Source organism: Lactuca saligna, chromosome 7, assembly GCF_052625555.1.
Source record: "Lactuca saligna cultivar CGN05327 chromosome 7, ASM5262555v1, whole genome shotgun sequence".
Taxonomy (NCBI): Eukaryota; Viridiplantae; Streptophyta; class Magnoliopsida; order Asterales; family Asteraceae; genus Lactuca; species Lactuca saligna.
Window position 1 is genome coordinate 160,685,356 of NC_136423.1, and position 16,485 is coordinate 160,701,840.

The 16,485-nt window shown below is 36.2% G+C and overlaps 1 protein-coding gene across 1 annotated transcript; it reads left to right on the forward strand.

The window, feature by feature from the left end:
- The first annotated feature begins 13,842 nt into the window (after positions 1-13,842).
- On the forward strand, positions 13,843-14,771 carry LOC145003844 (heavy metal-associated isoprenylated plant protein 46-like). Its single transcript, XM_078962749.1, has 3 exons — positions 13,843-13,980; positions 14,069-14,147; positions 14,346-14,771. The coding sequence occupies exons 1-3, from the start codon at positions 13,972-13,974 to the stop codon at positions 14,600-14,602; spliced, it is 345 nt and encodes a 114-aa protein (XP_078818875.1). The 5' UTR covers positions 13,843-13,971; the 3' UTR covers positions 14,603-14,771.
- The last annotated feature ends 1,714 nt before the right edge of the window (positions 14,772-16,485 follow it).

The following is a 16,485-nucleotide window of genomic DNA, read 5'->3' on the forward strand; positions in this document are numbered from 1 at the left end:
GAGGATGTTTTCTGTTATTGATTGAGGTGTTATTTCGATTATCTATGGTATTTCTTCTCTTTAGATGAGATTATGGGTTCCCTAAGGATATGCATGGTTCTTTTGGGTTATAGACTTCGAATTAGACCAAGAATGAAATCGTTATCCTATTATAGGGTTGTGTGCGACCATGTTTTCATAAGGTGTTTCTTTGGTAGAAGCATTGTTATGCTCAGTTGGTATTGTGAGGGAGTTGATTAGGTCCCTTCAAGGCAATGGGATGAGGTGGGTATCTTTAGGCACGGAGTGTTGGGCGGATGATGTGATGTCGACAAGGTTGGAGTGATACTGACAACATTCCAGACATGGGATGAGGGCAGGGGAGGGCATTCCAGACTCATATTATGGGTTCGGAGGCAATCGAGACCTATGTTGAGGACCTTGTAGGGGTATTCCAGTCATAGGCTGTGGTCCTAGTGATCATGATTGTTTATTTCTTCTATTGGTAGTACCTTCGATGTTGGCGTGTTGATCGGAGTCGGGGGACTCACCAATCAGATGGTTTGGATAAAGGAAGCAATACGGGTTACAGGGAGTATCAGTCAGGTATCAGAAAGTCTATGTAGGATGTATTCATTATGATTCCGGTTGCTCCCAAGCTGTTGCTAAGGTTTTAATTTTCAAGTTTGAATTGGTTATGAGGTCGCAAGTCATAAAGTTCTTCATGATTGTCTCGAGTGGTTGTCCAGGTGAGGGTACACCTGAGTCTATAAGGGGGTTGGATGTATCACATAAATTCTTGGTTTGATCATCTTTGCTCGGCGAAGCAATGGTTGGTAATGGCATAACAAAGAGTCAAGGGTTATTAAGGTTTTGGTACATCATATGGTTTGGTTTTGGGTCAGGTTCACAGTCGATATGTTTTGAGGATCATTTCTGCATGTTTCTGTTAGTGTCTCCAGCCAGGGACTAGGGGCAAATTCATAATTGGATGTTCATCAATTATAGGGAAGGGTCTTCAAGAAGAATATGAGTGGCCATTTTCGAGTGGGCTTGTAATGGGAACTCGCGTTGGGAATCGAGAGTGTATCCATGCAAGGTCTGTACTAAGAAAGATGTGGATCAAGAAATTTGTATGTCAAAGGCCTCAACTGGAGGGTTCAACATATAGCTTATGTGTTTGTGCTCTGGGATTGTTCTACCTGTGTAAAGGTCGGGCAAGTGATGATGGAAATTGTGGTTTTCAAGTAATATCTTTATGTCTTGGTTTAGAGGAAGATGCATGGCCTAATATTCGAAAAGACTTAATTAAAGAGTTGAAGAAATATAAGTCGTATAATGTTGACATGTTTGAACCCAAAATTAGTCTCATAATTCCAAAGCTTTAAAATTTTCAATAGTTATGCACCTATTGGATGATAATATCATAAATATGTATTCTCATTGCTTCAAGATATAATGTTATACTACATGATATAACTGTCACAGGTAGTCAGACATAGCTACCACTTCGATCTTTTCCATCGTTGTGGTATAAATGTGTTGCCATAGCAATTGGATATCAAAATAACAGTCATTACATCAAAGTTATATTGGATGGAGGTTACCTGATGAATACTATTTCGCCACATTGAATGAGATAGGTAACTCTATATAAAGATCGACTAGACGCATATAAGTAGTTTTTGACCACTAATCATACTACTTCAGATGTTTTGGACAAATTGAAGTTGTAATATGAATTTTATATACAAACATATGTATTTGATTGACAAAGTTATTGTGTGGGACATAACCTTTTTTTTTTATAAATTTATTTGCTCTTATTATTATTATTATTATTTTTAAAAAGACTATAAATTGAACACGTTCAATAAGTAAAAGGTGTTAAATGAAACTTATTTCAAAATTTGAAGGATAATAAGTGAAAAATCTCATTTATTTGACAAAATCTAATTGTTTAATAATACAAAAAAAGTGAATTTAATAAAGAAACTAGAAGAGCAACCCGACTTTGCAGGGTATGGATTTGGACAGCTCCGATCATTTTGGCAACTTTGTGCTTGTTATCGATAGAAAAGGATTACATAGTAATTTAGAGTTGTAACATAATAGTTTTTAAGATAATACATAGAAAAAAAACTGACCACACCTAATCGTAAAATAGTGTAGTTGTGGCAAGAAAATATATTGAACAGGGGGTTTGAATATAAATTTCCAGGTAAATCAATAATTAAACAACCAAGATAAACTGTATGTAAGTGGGTTACTTCGTTGCTATCAATTACCCTTAGATTTGAGACCTGATCTGCACAAGACATTTGCGAGTCTAGAAGCAACATCAACACCTTCCAAACCTTTTGAACGGTCCTCGCATCCAATTAACTTTCTTGTTGTCTGTCATTATACTCAAGGTTGCTGTAAATTAAAGAGAATAGTAATAAGAACCAGCAAAATTTAGTGTGCATCGCTTTCTGATTTCTCACTCCACAATTACCACCATATGATATTCTCCATATTGAAATTCTTTAAGTCAATTCGACCATGCCAAAATTAAGACAATAATTACAAATTATAGCCTTGAACTGTTGAATTGATTTAAAGCAAAACTGAAGGCATCAAATAAAGCTTGAAAGTAATTTAAAACATGATAGGGATAAGCAAAATGCTTTTCACTTAAGATCTTAGACTATAATTGTATACATCAATTTACCCATATGAAATTTAACATATGAAGGGACCATATCAACCTTCTCAACAGCAGATACCTGAAAAACTTCAAAGATCAAACAAAAGAAAATAAAACTTTTTTCCCAGAATAATAAACTAAAGATAAACAAAATTTAAGCATGTAAAATACCGAAAACATAAGCGATGTACATTTTGATCATATTTCTTGTAGGTAAAATAATTATTTTTGGTCACTTAAAACATGACATAATAGGTAAAAAGAAAGCATTTTTTACCATTTAGGTTAATTCCGGTCATGACCATTTTGGTCAATTTGGTAAAAATGACCATTTTGATAATTTTGCTCATATCAAGCAGGGGAAAAATGGTCAGGTGAACCACATCGTAACAGCACAAAAAAAAAAAGATATCATTTTGATATTTTGCTTATTTCTAGTATGTAAATAGTATAAAAAAATATTTTGGTTATTTAAGTAATGTAATTTCGAGCAAAACCGCTTGGAAATCGTGATTTCATTTTTTTTATTTTTCTTATTTTTTTTTTGGATACTTTTTGTCTAGGTTTATTCTTCTTGAAATATGAATGTTTACCTTAGGCACTTTCTTTCGATGGTCAAGATCCTCAACATGGAGCCTCACATTAGATGCAATGATCACCCAATGATTGTGCTCAACGTCAGCAGATGTATATGCAACGATACTAAACAAAGTTTTTGAACCTGCTTCTATGGCTTTCAAGATCATAAATTCTCTACTTATACGATTCCTAAAATAAAACAAAAAGATATTGACTCAATTCCAACATCTTACTATAATATGCATCCAACCAAAACCACCACATAAGATTTTTTTTAATAATTAATATGCCTTTTCCATACTTTAGATACCCACAAAGCATATGTTTTTCAGCTACAAATTAACACTCCCATGTACGCCCCTATATTAGCAACACAAAAATTTTAAAATTTTACAATGTAAGTTAATTAGATTATCTAGTGGTAGTTACCGATAAACACTCTTTACGCTGATATATTATAAAAAATAAAAATTAATTTTTTTTTAATAAAAATAGAATAAAATAAGATGCAATAATAGACTATTTTGTAATTGATCCATAAATACATAATGCAACCACTGATGCGCAATGAATGGCACATATTCATATATGTCCCCTTTATCGTTATTATTATTCTCCAAATGACGTCCACATATCTTCAGTTGCTGTGTATAAACTTTTCAAGCTCTCAAAGGAAATATTTATTGGCATACAAATATAGCATGTAACTTTTTCCAACGAACCATAAAGTAGAATATGCATACATTCATTGATTAATCATTAATTATTATATAATATTAACTAATTAATTGTAAATAATAAAATAAAATGTTACTGACCTAAAGAGAGAAACCTGAGTTATGTTTTTCTGCCACCACCTCTCCACTGGATCAACCAAATACCTTCTCAACATTCCTGCTTATCCATACCCTGAAAAATGTTGGTTTTAAATAATATTAGAAAAATATTATAAAGGTTTCATATGTTAGAAACTTGAAACTTGAAAGTCTTGAATTGTTTGTTTACCTCTGTGATTGTATCTGTAAGGGATGGGGGAGTCATTTCCTCCCAACCCACTGAACCCACTGTCACATCACTTTTTTTCTTTTATTTTTTTTTTTTTCATTTTTTCGAACCCACAACTCACGGAACCCTATCTTTTTGAACTCACTCAACCCACTCAATTAATATATATATATATATATATATATATATATATATATATATATATATATATATATATATATATATATATACAAAACAATCAAGTGAAAAATCTTAATTATCAATAGAGTTATCGGCGATACCACTCCCACTTCAATGAGTGGGTTGATTGGTTTCACTAACCCACTTCATCATCTCTCTCTACTTTCTCTTTCTTATTTTCTCTTGTACCATGTGTTAAAACTTGTACGTTAGTTGAGTGGGTTGAGTGGGTTCAAAAAGATAGGATTTCCGTGTGTTGTGGGTTGGGAAAGATGAAGAAAAAAAAAAGAGACAAAAATTGATGCGGCAGTGGGTTCGGTGGGTTGGGAACGAACGAATCCCTCCTCCCTAATGAGGACAAAGGCTGGGCGGCTTGGGCCACAACCTGGGGCATCAAATTTGTAGGGGCATTATATTTGGTTAGTTACTTATAAATACAGTTATTTTATTTGAGCTTAATGTAATCCGGTCGAAGGGTTTAGCCGATACGTGGCAAGGCGCAAGGCGGCAAAGCAGGTCATGGGTGAAAATTTGAGCGCGGTAATATAGAAATCGTCTGAGCCAATCACTAATCAAAACAGATTACGAGGATTCGATGATGATTTTGAAGCAAAACGTGAAAAGGGTAACTCAAAAAATCAATTTTCACACAACAGCAAAAAAGCGACCATGATTTTGATTGACGATTAAGTAACCATCTCTTAATAGTTGTGTTTGCTCTAGAAATAAGAATACCAAAATATGCAAATGGAAATAACAAACCACAATCTAAATGAATATGTGGAAACACAAATGCACAATAATATTGTAATTGAATGTAAAAGGCTCTGATAATAGCCTTCAATACTATTCGTCAATAAATAGCACAGATATACAAAATTACAGGAGAATTAATAGGACTATACAAGGCAACTCAATCATTGACTACAACAATATTGGAATCTTAAATCTAATTTAACTATGAACGGATATTCGGTGCATGATCCTTAATACGCCCCCGCAAGATGGAGGATCCGTCAGAGACTCCAATCTTGGATCGTAACAATAAAAATGGAGCTCGAGACAACGGTTTAGTGAGCACATCTGCTAGTTGATGCTTAGAGTTGATGTGATGAACCCGTACAGACCCGGTGGCTACTTTCTCACGGATAAAGTGATAATCCAAGGCGATGTGTTTCATGCGAGAGTGGTACACAGGGTTGGTATAAAGATATGTGGCACCTGTATTATCACAATAAAGTCGGGTGGTGCAGCTGGGAGTGTTAAACCAAGTTCCTTGAGAAGATTTTCCACCCATGCTAATTCAGCGGCAACATTAGCGAGTGCTTTGTACTCGGCTTCTATGGAGGAACGTGAGACCGATTTTTGTCTAGCAGATTTCCACGAAATGATGTTCGAACCGAGGTACAAAATGTATGCCGTTGTGGACCTTCCTGTCGTGGATACCCCTCCCCAATCTGAATCCGAGAAGGCTGTAAGTTCCAAAGGCGATTTTCTGTTCAAAAATAAACCGTGATACAAAGTCACTTTAAGATAGCGTAGCAAGCGTTTGAGAGCTTGCCAATGCGTTTGAGATGGATCGTGCATGAACTGGGACAGTTTGTTAACGGCGAATGAAATATCCGGTCTTGTGAATGCAAGGTATTGAAGAGATCCAACTAGTTTGCGATAAGGTGTGGGATCCACTCTCGGTGTACCATCATCAGGTTTCAAGGTCTCAGATGAACATAATGGTGTGAGAACAGGCTTGGCCCCATTCATGCGATGCATGGTTAATAAATCAAGTATGTGTCTGTGCTGCGAAAGGAACAGACCATGAGTTGTTGGTATTAACTCAACTCCAAGAAAGTGACTTGGATAACCCAAGTCTTTGATAGAGAACCACGAAGCTAGCTTAGTAACAAACTGATCAAGAAACTTTTTTGTGTTACCGGTTAGTATGATGTCATCGACGTAAACCATAAAGTAACACATGATACCGTCACGGTTGTATATAAAGAGAGAAGCATCGGCAAGAGACTTTTTGAAGCCCGAGTTAAGCAAGAATGATGTAAGAGCGATATACCATGCTCGTGGTGCTTGTTTGAGCCCATAAAGGGACCGTTTGAGCTTACAAACATGATTTGGATATTGTGGGTTTGTGTAACCGGGAGGTTGTACCATGTAGACCTCCTCTTGCAAAGTACCATGCAAGAATGCATTATTTACGTCAAGTTGACGTAGTGACCAATATCGAGATAAGGTAAGGGAAAGCACGGTTCGTATAGTAACAGGTTTAGTAACGGGACTGAATGTGTCAAAGTAATCCTTACCGTACTCTTGAAGGAACCCTTTAGCTACAAGCCTTGCCTTATACTTATCAAGAGTACCATCCGGGTGTCGTTTAATACGAAAGATCCACTTGCATCTGATAGGATGATGAGAAGTTGGAGGAACGAGTTCCCAAGTGTGATTAGGAAGCAATACGTTATACTCATTGTCCATAGCTTGACACCATAGAGGATCTTTGGAGGCTTGAAGATAGGTATGGGGTTCAAGAGCATGAGGAATAGGATGGAGAGTGGTGTTGTTAACAAAATGAGGGTTGTAATACTTGGTGTTTGGTTTGCGGACTCTTGGCGGTAAGGTTGGAGAGGACAGAGAAGTGGATGTTGGAGATGAGGTGACAGGTGACGGGTTTGATTGGGTAGGTGAGGAGATGTTTGAAGGAGTTGATGGTTGGGTATTTGTTTACGGAGTGAGAGTAGATTGAGTGGACAAGGAGGGGTTAGAAGAAACAACATGTAAAGGTAAGGGAGGGTTATTGTTTGTGATTATGGGAGAGTTAGTGGGTTGCATGGTGAATGGAATTTGTACAGTAATGGGTGGTGTAGCATGCAAGGGTTGAGGGGCTTTCATGGACTGTGGGGTAGACTTGTCATGTATAGGTGGGGATTTTTTAATGATTTGTTTTAAAAAATCATCCACGTTGATGAGTGATGATATTTGAGAAGCATCAAGTTTAGAGGGAAATTGATTATCAACAAACACCACATGTCGAGAATGGTATAGACGATTCATTTTAGTGTCAAGGCATTTATAGGCTGACTTGGAAGAGGAGTAGCCTAAAAAATACACGGTTGGGACCGTGGGTGTAGCTTGGAAGGTGCATAAGGTTTAAGCCATGGATGGCACAAGAAACCAAAGGGTTTTAATTTTGTATAATTTGGTGAAGTGCCATAGAGAACATGGTATGGAGATTTTGAACCAAGAATTGGAGTTGGAAGACGATTGATAAGGTAAGCGGCGATTTGGAAAGCATGAGACCAAAAGGTGAGTGATAAGCCGGCATAGTGTAGAAGGGCAAGTCCGACAATATGTCAATGACGACGTTCGGCAATTCCATTTTGTTCGGACGTATGGGGTGGAGTAGTATAGTGAGAAATTCCGGTTGATTGAAGAAAAGGAACAAGTCCGATATACTCACCACCATTGTCAGTGAAGAGCGATAGGATCGGTGTTTGGAAGAATTTTTCCACAAGTAGTTTGAATTGAGGAAAAATCTTTGCAACATCAGACTTGGATTTGATAGGGTAAAGCCAAACATATTTGGAATAGTAATCAACAAACAGAACATAATATTGATACCCATCAATAGATGTTTGAACCAGACCCCATACGTCTGAATAGAGAAGTTGTAATGGTTTTGTAACAACAAAAGAGTTTTGACCAAATGGAAACTTGTGACATTTATTAATAGCACATGACTAACAATGCAAGGTAGAAGTTGATAGTGATTTAAAATCAAGACCTAAATCTTTACAAATAATTTTAAAAGTACGAAGACACGGATGTCCAAGCGTGTGATGCCATTGGATTGGTGAAGTTGATGTAATAGCATTGATTTGAGGAAGATGAGGCAAGCAATTTAGGTAGTAAACATCATGGATGTTCTCCCCTCGCATGAGACGCGCCCCCGTTTTGAGATCCTTCACAAAGAAATGGGAAGGGAGAAATTCAACAGAGACGTGATTAGTCCGACATAATTTGGCAACTGAAATCAAGTTTTTACGCAGTTTAGGAACACAAAGAATGTCACGTAAAGATAATGATTTTGACGAAGTGGAAATATTAGTGGAACCGGTATGAGAAATAGAGAGGTTTGTACCGTCACCCAAAACGATTTCGTCTGGTCCTCCGTACTCTGAAACGGAAGTGAGAGTGGATGGACAAGAGGTTAAATGGTGAGAAGCACCACTATCGATCATCCACTGTTTTGGTAGAGGATACGATTGAGAAGCAGATGAGATCGCATTGGCCACTGGAGGAGCAGGTGAGTTGTTATTGAAGGTGATGTGATGATCTTTTAAAAACTTAACAAGTTTCCGGCAATCTCGTGTATCATGACCTTGAATGTTGCAGAAGTTGCAAAACTGATTGCTTCTATTTGGTCGTGAGTAGTTAGTCGGCGAATTGTTTGTCATCCGATATGGCCTTTGAGAGGATCCGGAATAGAATTGTTGGTTCCGAGTGGACTGATCAGATGCAGATCTGAATTGGGAGCGACCCGTTTGACGTTGTGAAGCATTAGCAGTAACGATTAGAGGAGCGGTAGGTTCGGCTTCCTTGAGAGATCGCTCAGAATCAACCAGTTTATTGAAGAGTTTCGGGTAAGAAATCGGTTGTTCTTGTACCTTAAGGGCAGCAGTGATGGAGTTGTATTCATCATCAAGTTAGGTGAGGATATGAACTAGAAGATCTTCTTCATGAATCGGACTTTGAACCAGCGCCAATTCATCCGCAATAGATCGCATTTCATTCAAGAAAACCGCAACGGAGCGATTTCCCTTTGGGTTCTTTGCAAGTTTTGATTTAAGGGGGATAATTCTGGATCGAGATTTGCTTGCAAAGCTGGATGTGAGGCGATCCCATGCTTCTTTAGCAGTCGAAGCCGATGCAATAACCGGTTGAATCTCGTCGGAGCAGGATCCGAGAATAGCACTAAACAAGATTTGATCTTGTCGATACCAAACAGTGTATTCCGGGTTTGGTTTAGTGACCTCCTTGTCGGCAATAGTCTTTGATGGAACATTGCCATCGGTGATAAAATTATCAAGTCCTAGTCCGATTAAAGTGGACTGAACTTGGCGCCGCCATACGGGAAAATTTTGGGACGTAAGTTTGGTAGGAAAGTGGGTTGCAGTGGTGATGGGAATTAGGGGCTGTGAAGTTGCCATGGGAATGAGATGTAGAAGATGAGATTTAAAAAAAAAAAAAAAAAAGAATAGGATCACTATACTCTTCCGAGTTAGAAGGCTCTGAATACCATATTGTAATTGAATGTAAAAACCTCTGATAATAGCCTTCAATACTATTCGTCAATAAATAGCACAGATATACAAAATTACAGGAGAATTAATAGGACTATACAAGCAACTCAATCATTGACTACAACAATATTGGAATCTTAAATCTAATTTAACTATGAACGGATATTCGGTGCATGATCCTTAATAAATAATGCTTGTTTTCTCGGTAGTTTTTGAAAATTTTGATATCCAACCGTCTCATTTTATATGTTTTTTTTTCCGCTTTATGATTCAGGAAATTTCCAGCTTTTGTTTAATGTTTGATTGTTTTCTGAATTATTGATTCTTATGATTTGTGAATTGTAATAGATGGTGTTTTCGTATTTTTTATTCTGAAATTCCTTATTTTATATATTGAGAATGCCGAGATTTCAGATGGATTTTTGTTCACTTCTTCAACCTTTTGCATCTCTGTCTCATGTTTGTCTCTAAGTATGGTTGCTCACTGCTCAGCCTCTCAAATAGATTTATGGGCTCACCCGTTACTAATTACTAGCTTTCTATTGGTTTAAAGGCCAGCTTGTTTTTGTTTATTGCTTCAGTAATGATTAATGATTAAGCCATTCTAAATCAATTGAATTACTATTAAAGTCTGTACTTAAATTCCCACTGAAATCAATTGAAATTTGCTATTTGACTTGGAAAAATGATTACAGTTTACTTCTATGTTATTGCTAGTTGAAATAATTTCATCTTCTCTGTTCCAGTGTTTTTGTTTGAAGTTCATGAGTCCTTAGATTTGATTGCGAGACTACTTTGGGTTTTTTTTTTGCTTATTTATTAACCTTTTTTTTTATTCCATTCAAAGTTAGATATCAAAGAAACCTGTCAATGTAAATAATTATTTTTCAAACTTGTAATTTATTTAATCAAACCATGTTAGCAAAGACACCAATCAATGCAAAATTGCCAAAGAATAATTTAAAAGTAAATAATTAGCATCGTATAATAGAAACCAATATGTGCAAATAACTTGTGTTTATGTTATAATAGGATTTATAGGATTATCGAGAATTTTTATTAGGTTCCTTGCAAATGTAAATTTTTGTTTTCAATTTTTGCATTACTTATATTTTTATTTATTTATTGCTAGATCACTTTGCTTCTAATGTTTCAACTATTTCCACCATCAATTTGAAACAACGAATCACAACTCGCGAAAAGTTTTTATTCTTCTCTTTTGGTATTGTTTATTAAGATGTATTTTTTAAGTAACAAAGACCAAACATGTTTCCCTGACACAACAAAGTGTTTGGAATATTATTTATTGATGACATTAAACATCTCTAATCCGTTGTTTTTGGTTAAGTTTGCTAGTTTTAGTGTGTATGGATACAATCTTTTAATATAAAAATGTGTGTGTTTGTGTGTTTTTTTTTGTATTATAGCTTTATAATTTAAACAAATTTGATGTAAATATCGGGACATTATTAACGCTTTTTGTTTGGGGCATGAAAAACCTTTGGACCGACCATAAATGAGGAGTTTAGCAATTTTGATTTCATCAGCAGTACCTAGTAGTTTTAGATATAAGTGGCGATGAATCTTGGATGCAGTATCAGATAGAATCCCAATTATGGCTCTTGAGACACTTTGAATGTTGATTATCCTTGCATCACCTTTCCCAAGAATCCTGTTAAACTAAGAATTGAAAGAAAGGAGAATTAGAATGAGCTGTATAAGATTGGTGTATGTATAAAAGGGAAATGAAGGATGATTACTTACTTCTTTTTCACGAAACCTAAATTGTATCTTCTTCACTGCTTCTGGAGTATTGACTGCACAATTTCTGCATAGTTTCTTGGTGGACCTGAATAACAGAGACAATGATTTATTCGGCAAATTTCATTGATGCATTAATCAAACCACATAGGAAACTCAAACACTGTCTATAATAAGCTTTCATAACAGTAATGGCTCCAATCGAGTAGGCATCACCCCCAACCCTAAATACCTAAATCGAACCGTAGCACAAACCAACTTCTCCTATCAACGGCAAAAAACAAAATCATTTAACATATGACTTAAAGCAAAGTTTAACAAAATGAACCTGCAATTTTCGAAGTTGGATTCATGATCCAACGAACATGGATCTCCTCTTGAGAATAGAAGATATATAAAAAGTCGGATGAAAAGAAATTTGGGAGAAATCAATCATTTGTACAAAGATATAGAGAAAGAGAGCGGGCGCAAAACCTCATTGGTTGACAATGGCGGTGTTGATGCTGACCGAAAAGATGGTGAGGCGGTGGAAGCAAACAATGATGAGTGAAGAAAAACGACGTACGCGTGTCAGGGAAGATAACCGAATATGTAATGTGGGCATCTGCTTTATATGTGGTTGAAATGGGTTGCTGAACTCACACAACATACCAATGGTTGATTCGGGTCCAGTGTAGGCATCAAGAAGAATGTAGATCGAGACGCCGTTGGAAGCCACCGATCAGAGGTAGAGAAGCTATGGAGTTGGGAACAATCTAGAAAGAAAGAGATAAAAGACTAGCCAGAAGCAAAGGTAAAGTAAGTGAGCGGTGGCGGAAGGATCGGGAAGTAAAAGCCCTAACCCCTGTCGGATTGCTAGTACGTGTTGACAAAGAATATACAATACGTCAAAAAATGACCCCTTACAAAAATCATGCCGGAATTGCACCCATACCAATAAACATGGGACCATTTCTGCAAACCTCTTAGAATCTTTAGTGTTCCTAAGAGGTAGGGACGAAAGTGGGTCCAAATCCGGACCGGATGGACCCGGACCCGGAAAACTCGGAACCGGTTAACGAGATTTTATAGAACCGAAAACCCGACTGGTATATAGGAATTGGTTCCGGGTAAAGTCGGTCTAGAACTGGAAAACCCGGAAACATCAAAGTGGGTAGGTTGGAACCGGACAAAGTGGGTTTATAACTGGAAAACCCGAAAAAATCGGAATTTTTTTGGTAATTACTTACTACCTAGTAGGTTGAACTTTGAAAATTTTCAAATTGATATACCGACTTTGGGGGATTGTAACTCATTGAATATGAAACCAAAATTAACAAAATTATAGTCTAAACTTATGTACAAACTCTAAAGTACACTCTGAATAAAACCGTATGTCAATCCGACTTTAAACGAATGAGATATGCATATGTTAACATTTTCACATAATACAAATTACAAAAACAAATAGGTAAAAAGTTGAAAATTTTAAGTTTTGATATCCCGACTTCGGAGAACTATAAATCATTGAATGTTAAACCAAAAATGACAAAATTATAGTCTAAACTCATGTACAAACTGTAAACTACATGATGGAAAAAACCACATGTCAATCCGACTTCAAACGAATAAAGTATGCATGTTTTAAAACATTCACCGAATACAAAAAAACTGAAAAATAAAAAACAGCTTTGATATCTTGACTTTGGAGGACTGTAAGTCAATGAATATAAAACTAAAAATGGCAATTTTATAGTCTAAAATCGTGTACAAACTCTAAACTACATGTTGGAAAGACCACATGTCAATCGGAATCGAAACGAATGAGATATGCATCTTTTAAACGTTTCACAAAAACCGGTTCCGACCCTAAAAGTGGTTCCGGTTCCAAACACCGGTTCCGATTTTTAGACCTGATTTGATTTACCCGGACCCGATTGATTCAAACCCGGAACCTGGATAAAATCAAATTTTAAACCCGGAACCAGAACCGGTTCTATATATTCCGGTTCCGGTTTTCGGTTCTAAATATCATCCCTACTAAGAGGTGGATACACTTATTAATTTGTAACTGAGGTTTATTATATGTAAATAATTGTAGTGTAGAAAAACAAAAAGGGGTCATTTCAAACTTTTATGTAAATGAAAGGCATGTAAACAAAAGTTTGAAAAAGTAGAACTACGTATGCATATGATCTAGAAAATGACGTGCCTTTATTGCCTTTACAGTCCCAGAAGTTGCTGACAGAGATCCAAAAAAGTTATTAAATTATTTGTAAAATAAAATAGTGCGAAGCTTCCTTTCCCACGGCGTTGACGACCTTGTCGTCTTCGTCCTCTGTGAACTCCTGGACAATATTCTATAAATACCCTCTCAGTACTTTGAATCTTCACACGTCTTCTTTAAATCCTCTTATTTTCCAAATTACTAAATCCAATACAGATACACTTGACAGTTGACACAGTCAAATCAGCATCTACTTCACAGACATGGCAAAGGTACACATTTGTTTACTAATCCAGTTCAATTCTGTTTTGTTTTTTCGAATAAGTTAAACTCAATTTGTGTAATCGAATGGTTTTGCAGCAAAAGATTGTGGTGAAGGTCACAATGAACAACGAAAAGAAAATCCGTAAGGCTCTGAAAATCGCAGTTAGTCTCTCCGGTAAGATCATGTTTCGAGATTTTCCTCTTCCCAATTTTCACTTAATTCTCGTTTTCCAGAAAAATCGCTTAATTTCAATTTCATAACGTAAATGTTAACCTCAATTTGAATTGTGGGTTTTATACCTGATCATTGTTAACCTCAATTGGAATTGATTGGAGCACTTGACTAAATCATGATCTGAAAATTGATGAACAGGAGTCGAATCAGCATCTTTCGTGGGATCAGATAAAACCCAAATCGCTGTGACTGGGGAACATGTCGACTCAGTTGAACTGGCGACCTTGCTAAGGAAAGGTGTTGGATACACAGAGCTACTGAGTGTTGGTCCGGTGGAGGAGAAGAAACCAGCCGCCGCAAAGGAAACAAATCCCACGGTGGCGCCACTAGATTTTACAGTTAATCCATACCAATATTACTACGGCAGCTATGGGATGCCCTACTATGCATATTAGATTTAGATCTTATTTAGTGAAAAAGAGTGAAAGAAATTAGTTTTATATTGATGCATAACTAGCTTCATTTAAACTTTTTTTTTTTTTTTTTGGGAGTTTTGCATTCCATGAAATAAGAGACCCTTGATGTACATATTATCTTTGTGATATATGGGAAAATTTTGCGATACTTAATATACATTAGTTTATTAAGCATCTTATTAAAAAATAATAATAAAGATAGTCTTGTAGATTATTTCCATGTCGTCTTTGAATACTACTTGACATGAGATTTTGTATTATCTATAAAAAACATTCATGTTGCTCATTTTGAAACACGAAATTGCATATGGTACATGGCCATCTACAGTTTCCTGTTAAGTCCTCCGCGATTTCCACTTTTTTGACATGCGGATTTTAATTTATTATGTTTACAATAAAAGTTTGTAAGTTTGACTACGATTTTGAACTAAGATGTTTGACATCTTTGGCTATGATTTTATATTTTTACTACTTTGTATAGAATGCAGATAAAAAATCTAGAATATTAGCGTTTATTTTTTCATGCTATATTTTCAATAAAAAATATTATAATTTCTACTAAATATTTTGATGTGGTTGTAATTGACGGAAAGTGAGAGATAAATGATTATCAACTAAGATACGCTTGGCAACGAGGGGAAGTTCTAGAATGTTTAGTTCCGTGTGCGATTTTTCGAAAATATTACTTTTGTGAATTTCTATATTTGGTGAAAGTAAGACTAGTTTGTTAGATAAATCAATTATTAGTGTTGCTTTCCGTCATCCCAAAATGCAGTATATTATAGTCATAGTAGATGATGGTTATGTTAGAAACTTGATCAATGTAATTAAAGAGTTTTCGAAGAAAACCTATGAATGTAATTTTCGTGATTGTTGAAGGTGATGGTGCTAAAGAAGGAGATGATAGTGTTAATCAGTTGAAAACATATCCAGCGGAAAAGGAAGCAACTTCTAATGTACGTCGATTTCATAGTGTTGCTGCTGAAAATGAAAATGTGGTGTAATTACCTATTCACTATGTGGATCCTCAAAATTATACGTATGTTGTTACATATGTTAATGATGTAGGTGCATGAGATAATACTGAACACCAACATCAAGTTCAGCTTAATGAGGTCGGTAAAGTTAATGAAATTGAAAACCAAGAAGAAGTTCCATTTTTTAAGAATGTCAATCTAGCTGGTTACGGGGATAAATTAGTTGTTCGTTTGGATATATTCGACCTATAAAGTAATTCCAATGGAGAAAAGTCAGATGGTGAACCAATACATAGGTTTCATATATTAAATTGTTTAGATTATGGGTTCCCTAAGGATATTCATGGCACTTTTGGGTTATAGACTTCGAATTAGACCAAGAAGGAAACCGTTATCCTATTCTAAGGTCGTGTGCGACCATGTTTTCATATGGTGTTGCTTGGGTAGCAGCATTGTTATGCTCAATTGGCATTGTGAGGGAGTTGCTTAGGTCCCTTAAAGGCAATGGGATGAGGTGGGTATCATTAGGCACGGAGTATTAGGCGGATGATGTGATGTTGACAAGGTTGGTGTGATACTGAAAACATTCCTGACATGGGATGAGGGCCGGGGAGGGCATTCCATACTCATGTTGTGGGCTCGGAGGCAATCCAGACCTATGCTGAGGACCTTGTAGGGGTATTCCGATCGTAGGCTGTGGGCCTAGTGATCATGATTGTTTATTTCTTCTATTGGTAGTACATTCGACATTGGCGTGTTGATCGGAATCGAGAGACCCACCAGTCAGATGGTTTGGATAAAGGAAGAAATACGGTTGTAGGGAGTATCAGTTAGGTATCAGAAAGTCTATGTAGGATGTATTGATTATGATTCCGGTTGCTCGCA

Excerpts from the sequence above, each read along its gene's own strand:
- LOC145003844 (XM_078962749.1), top strand. Across the intron at positions 14,148-14,345 it reads AATCGCAGTTAGTCTCTCCG|GAGTCGAATCAGCATCTTTC; the intron begins GTAAGATCATGT and ends ATTGATGAACAG.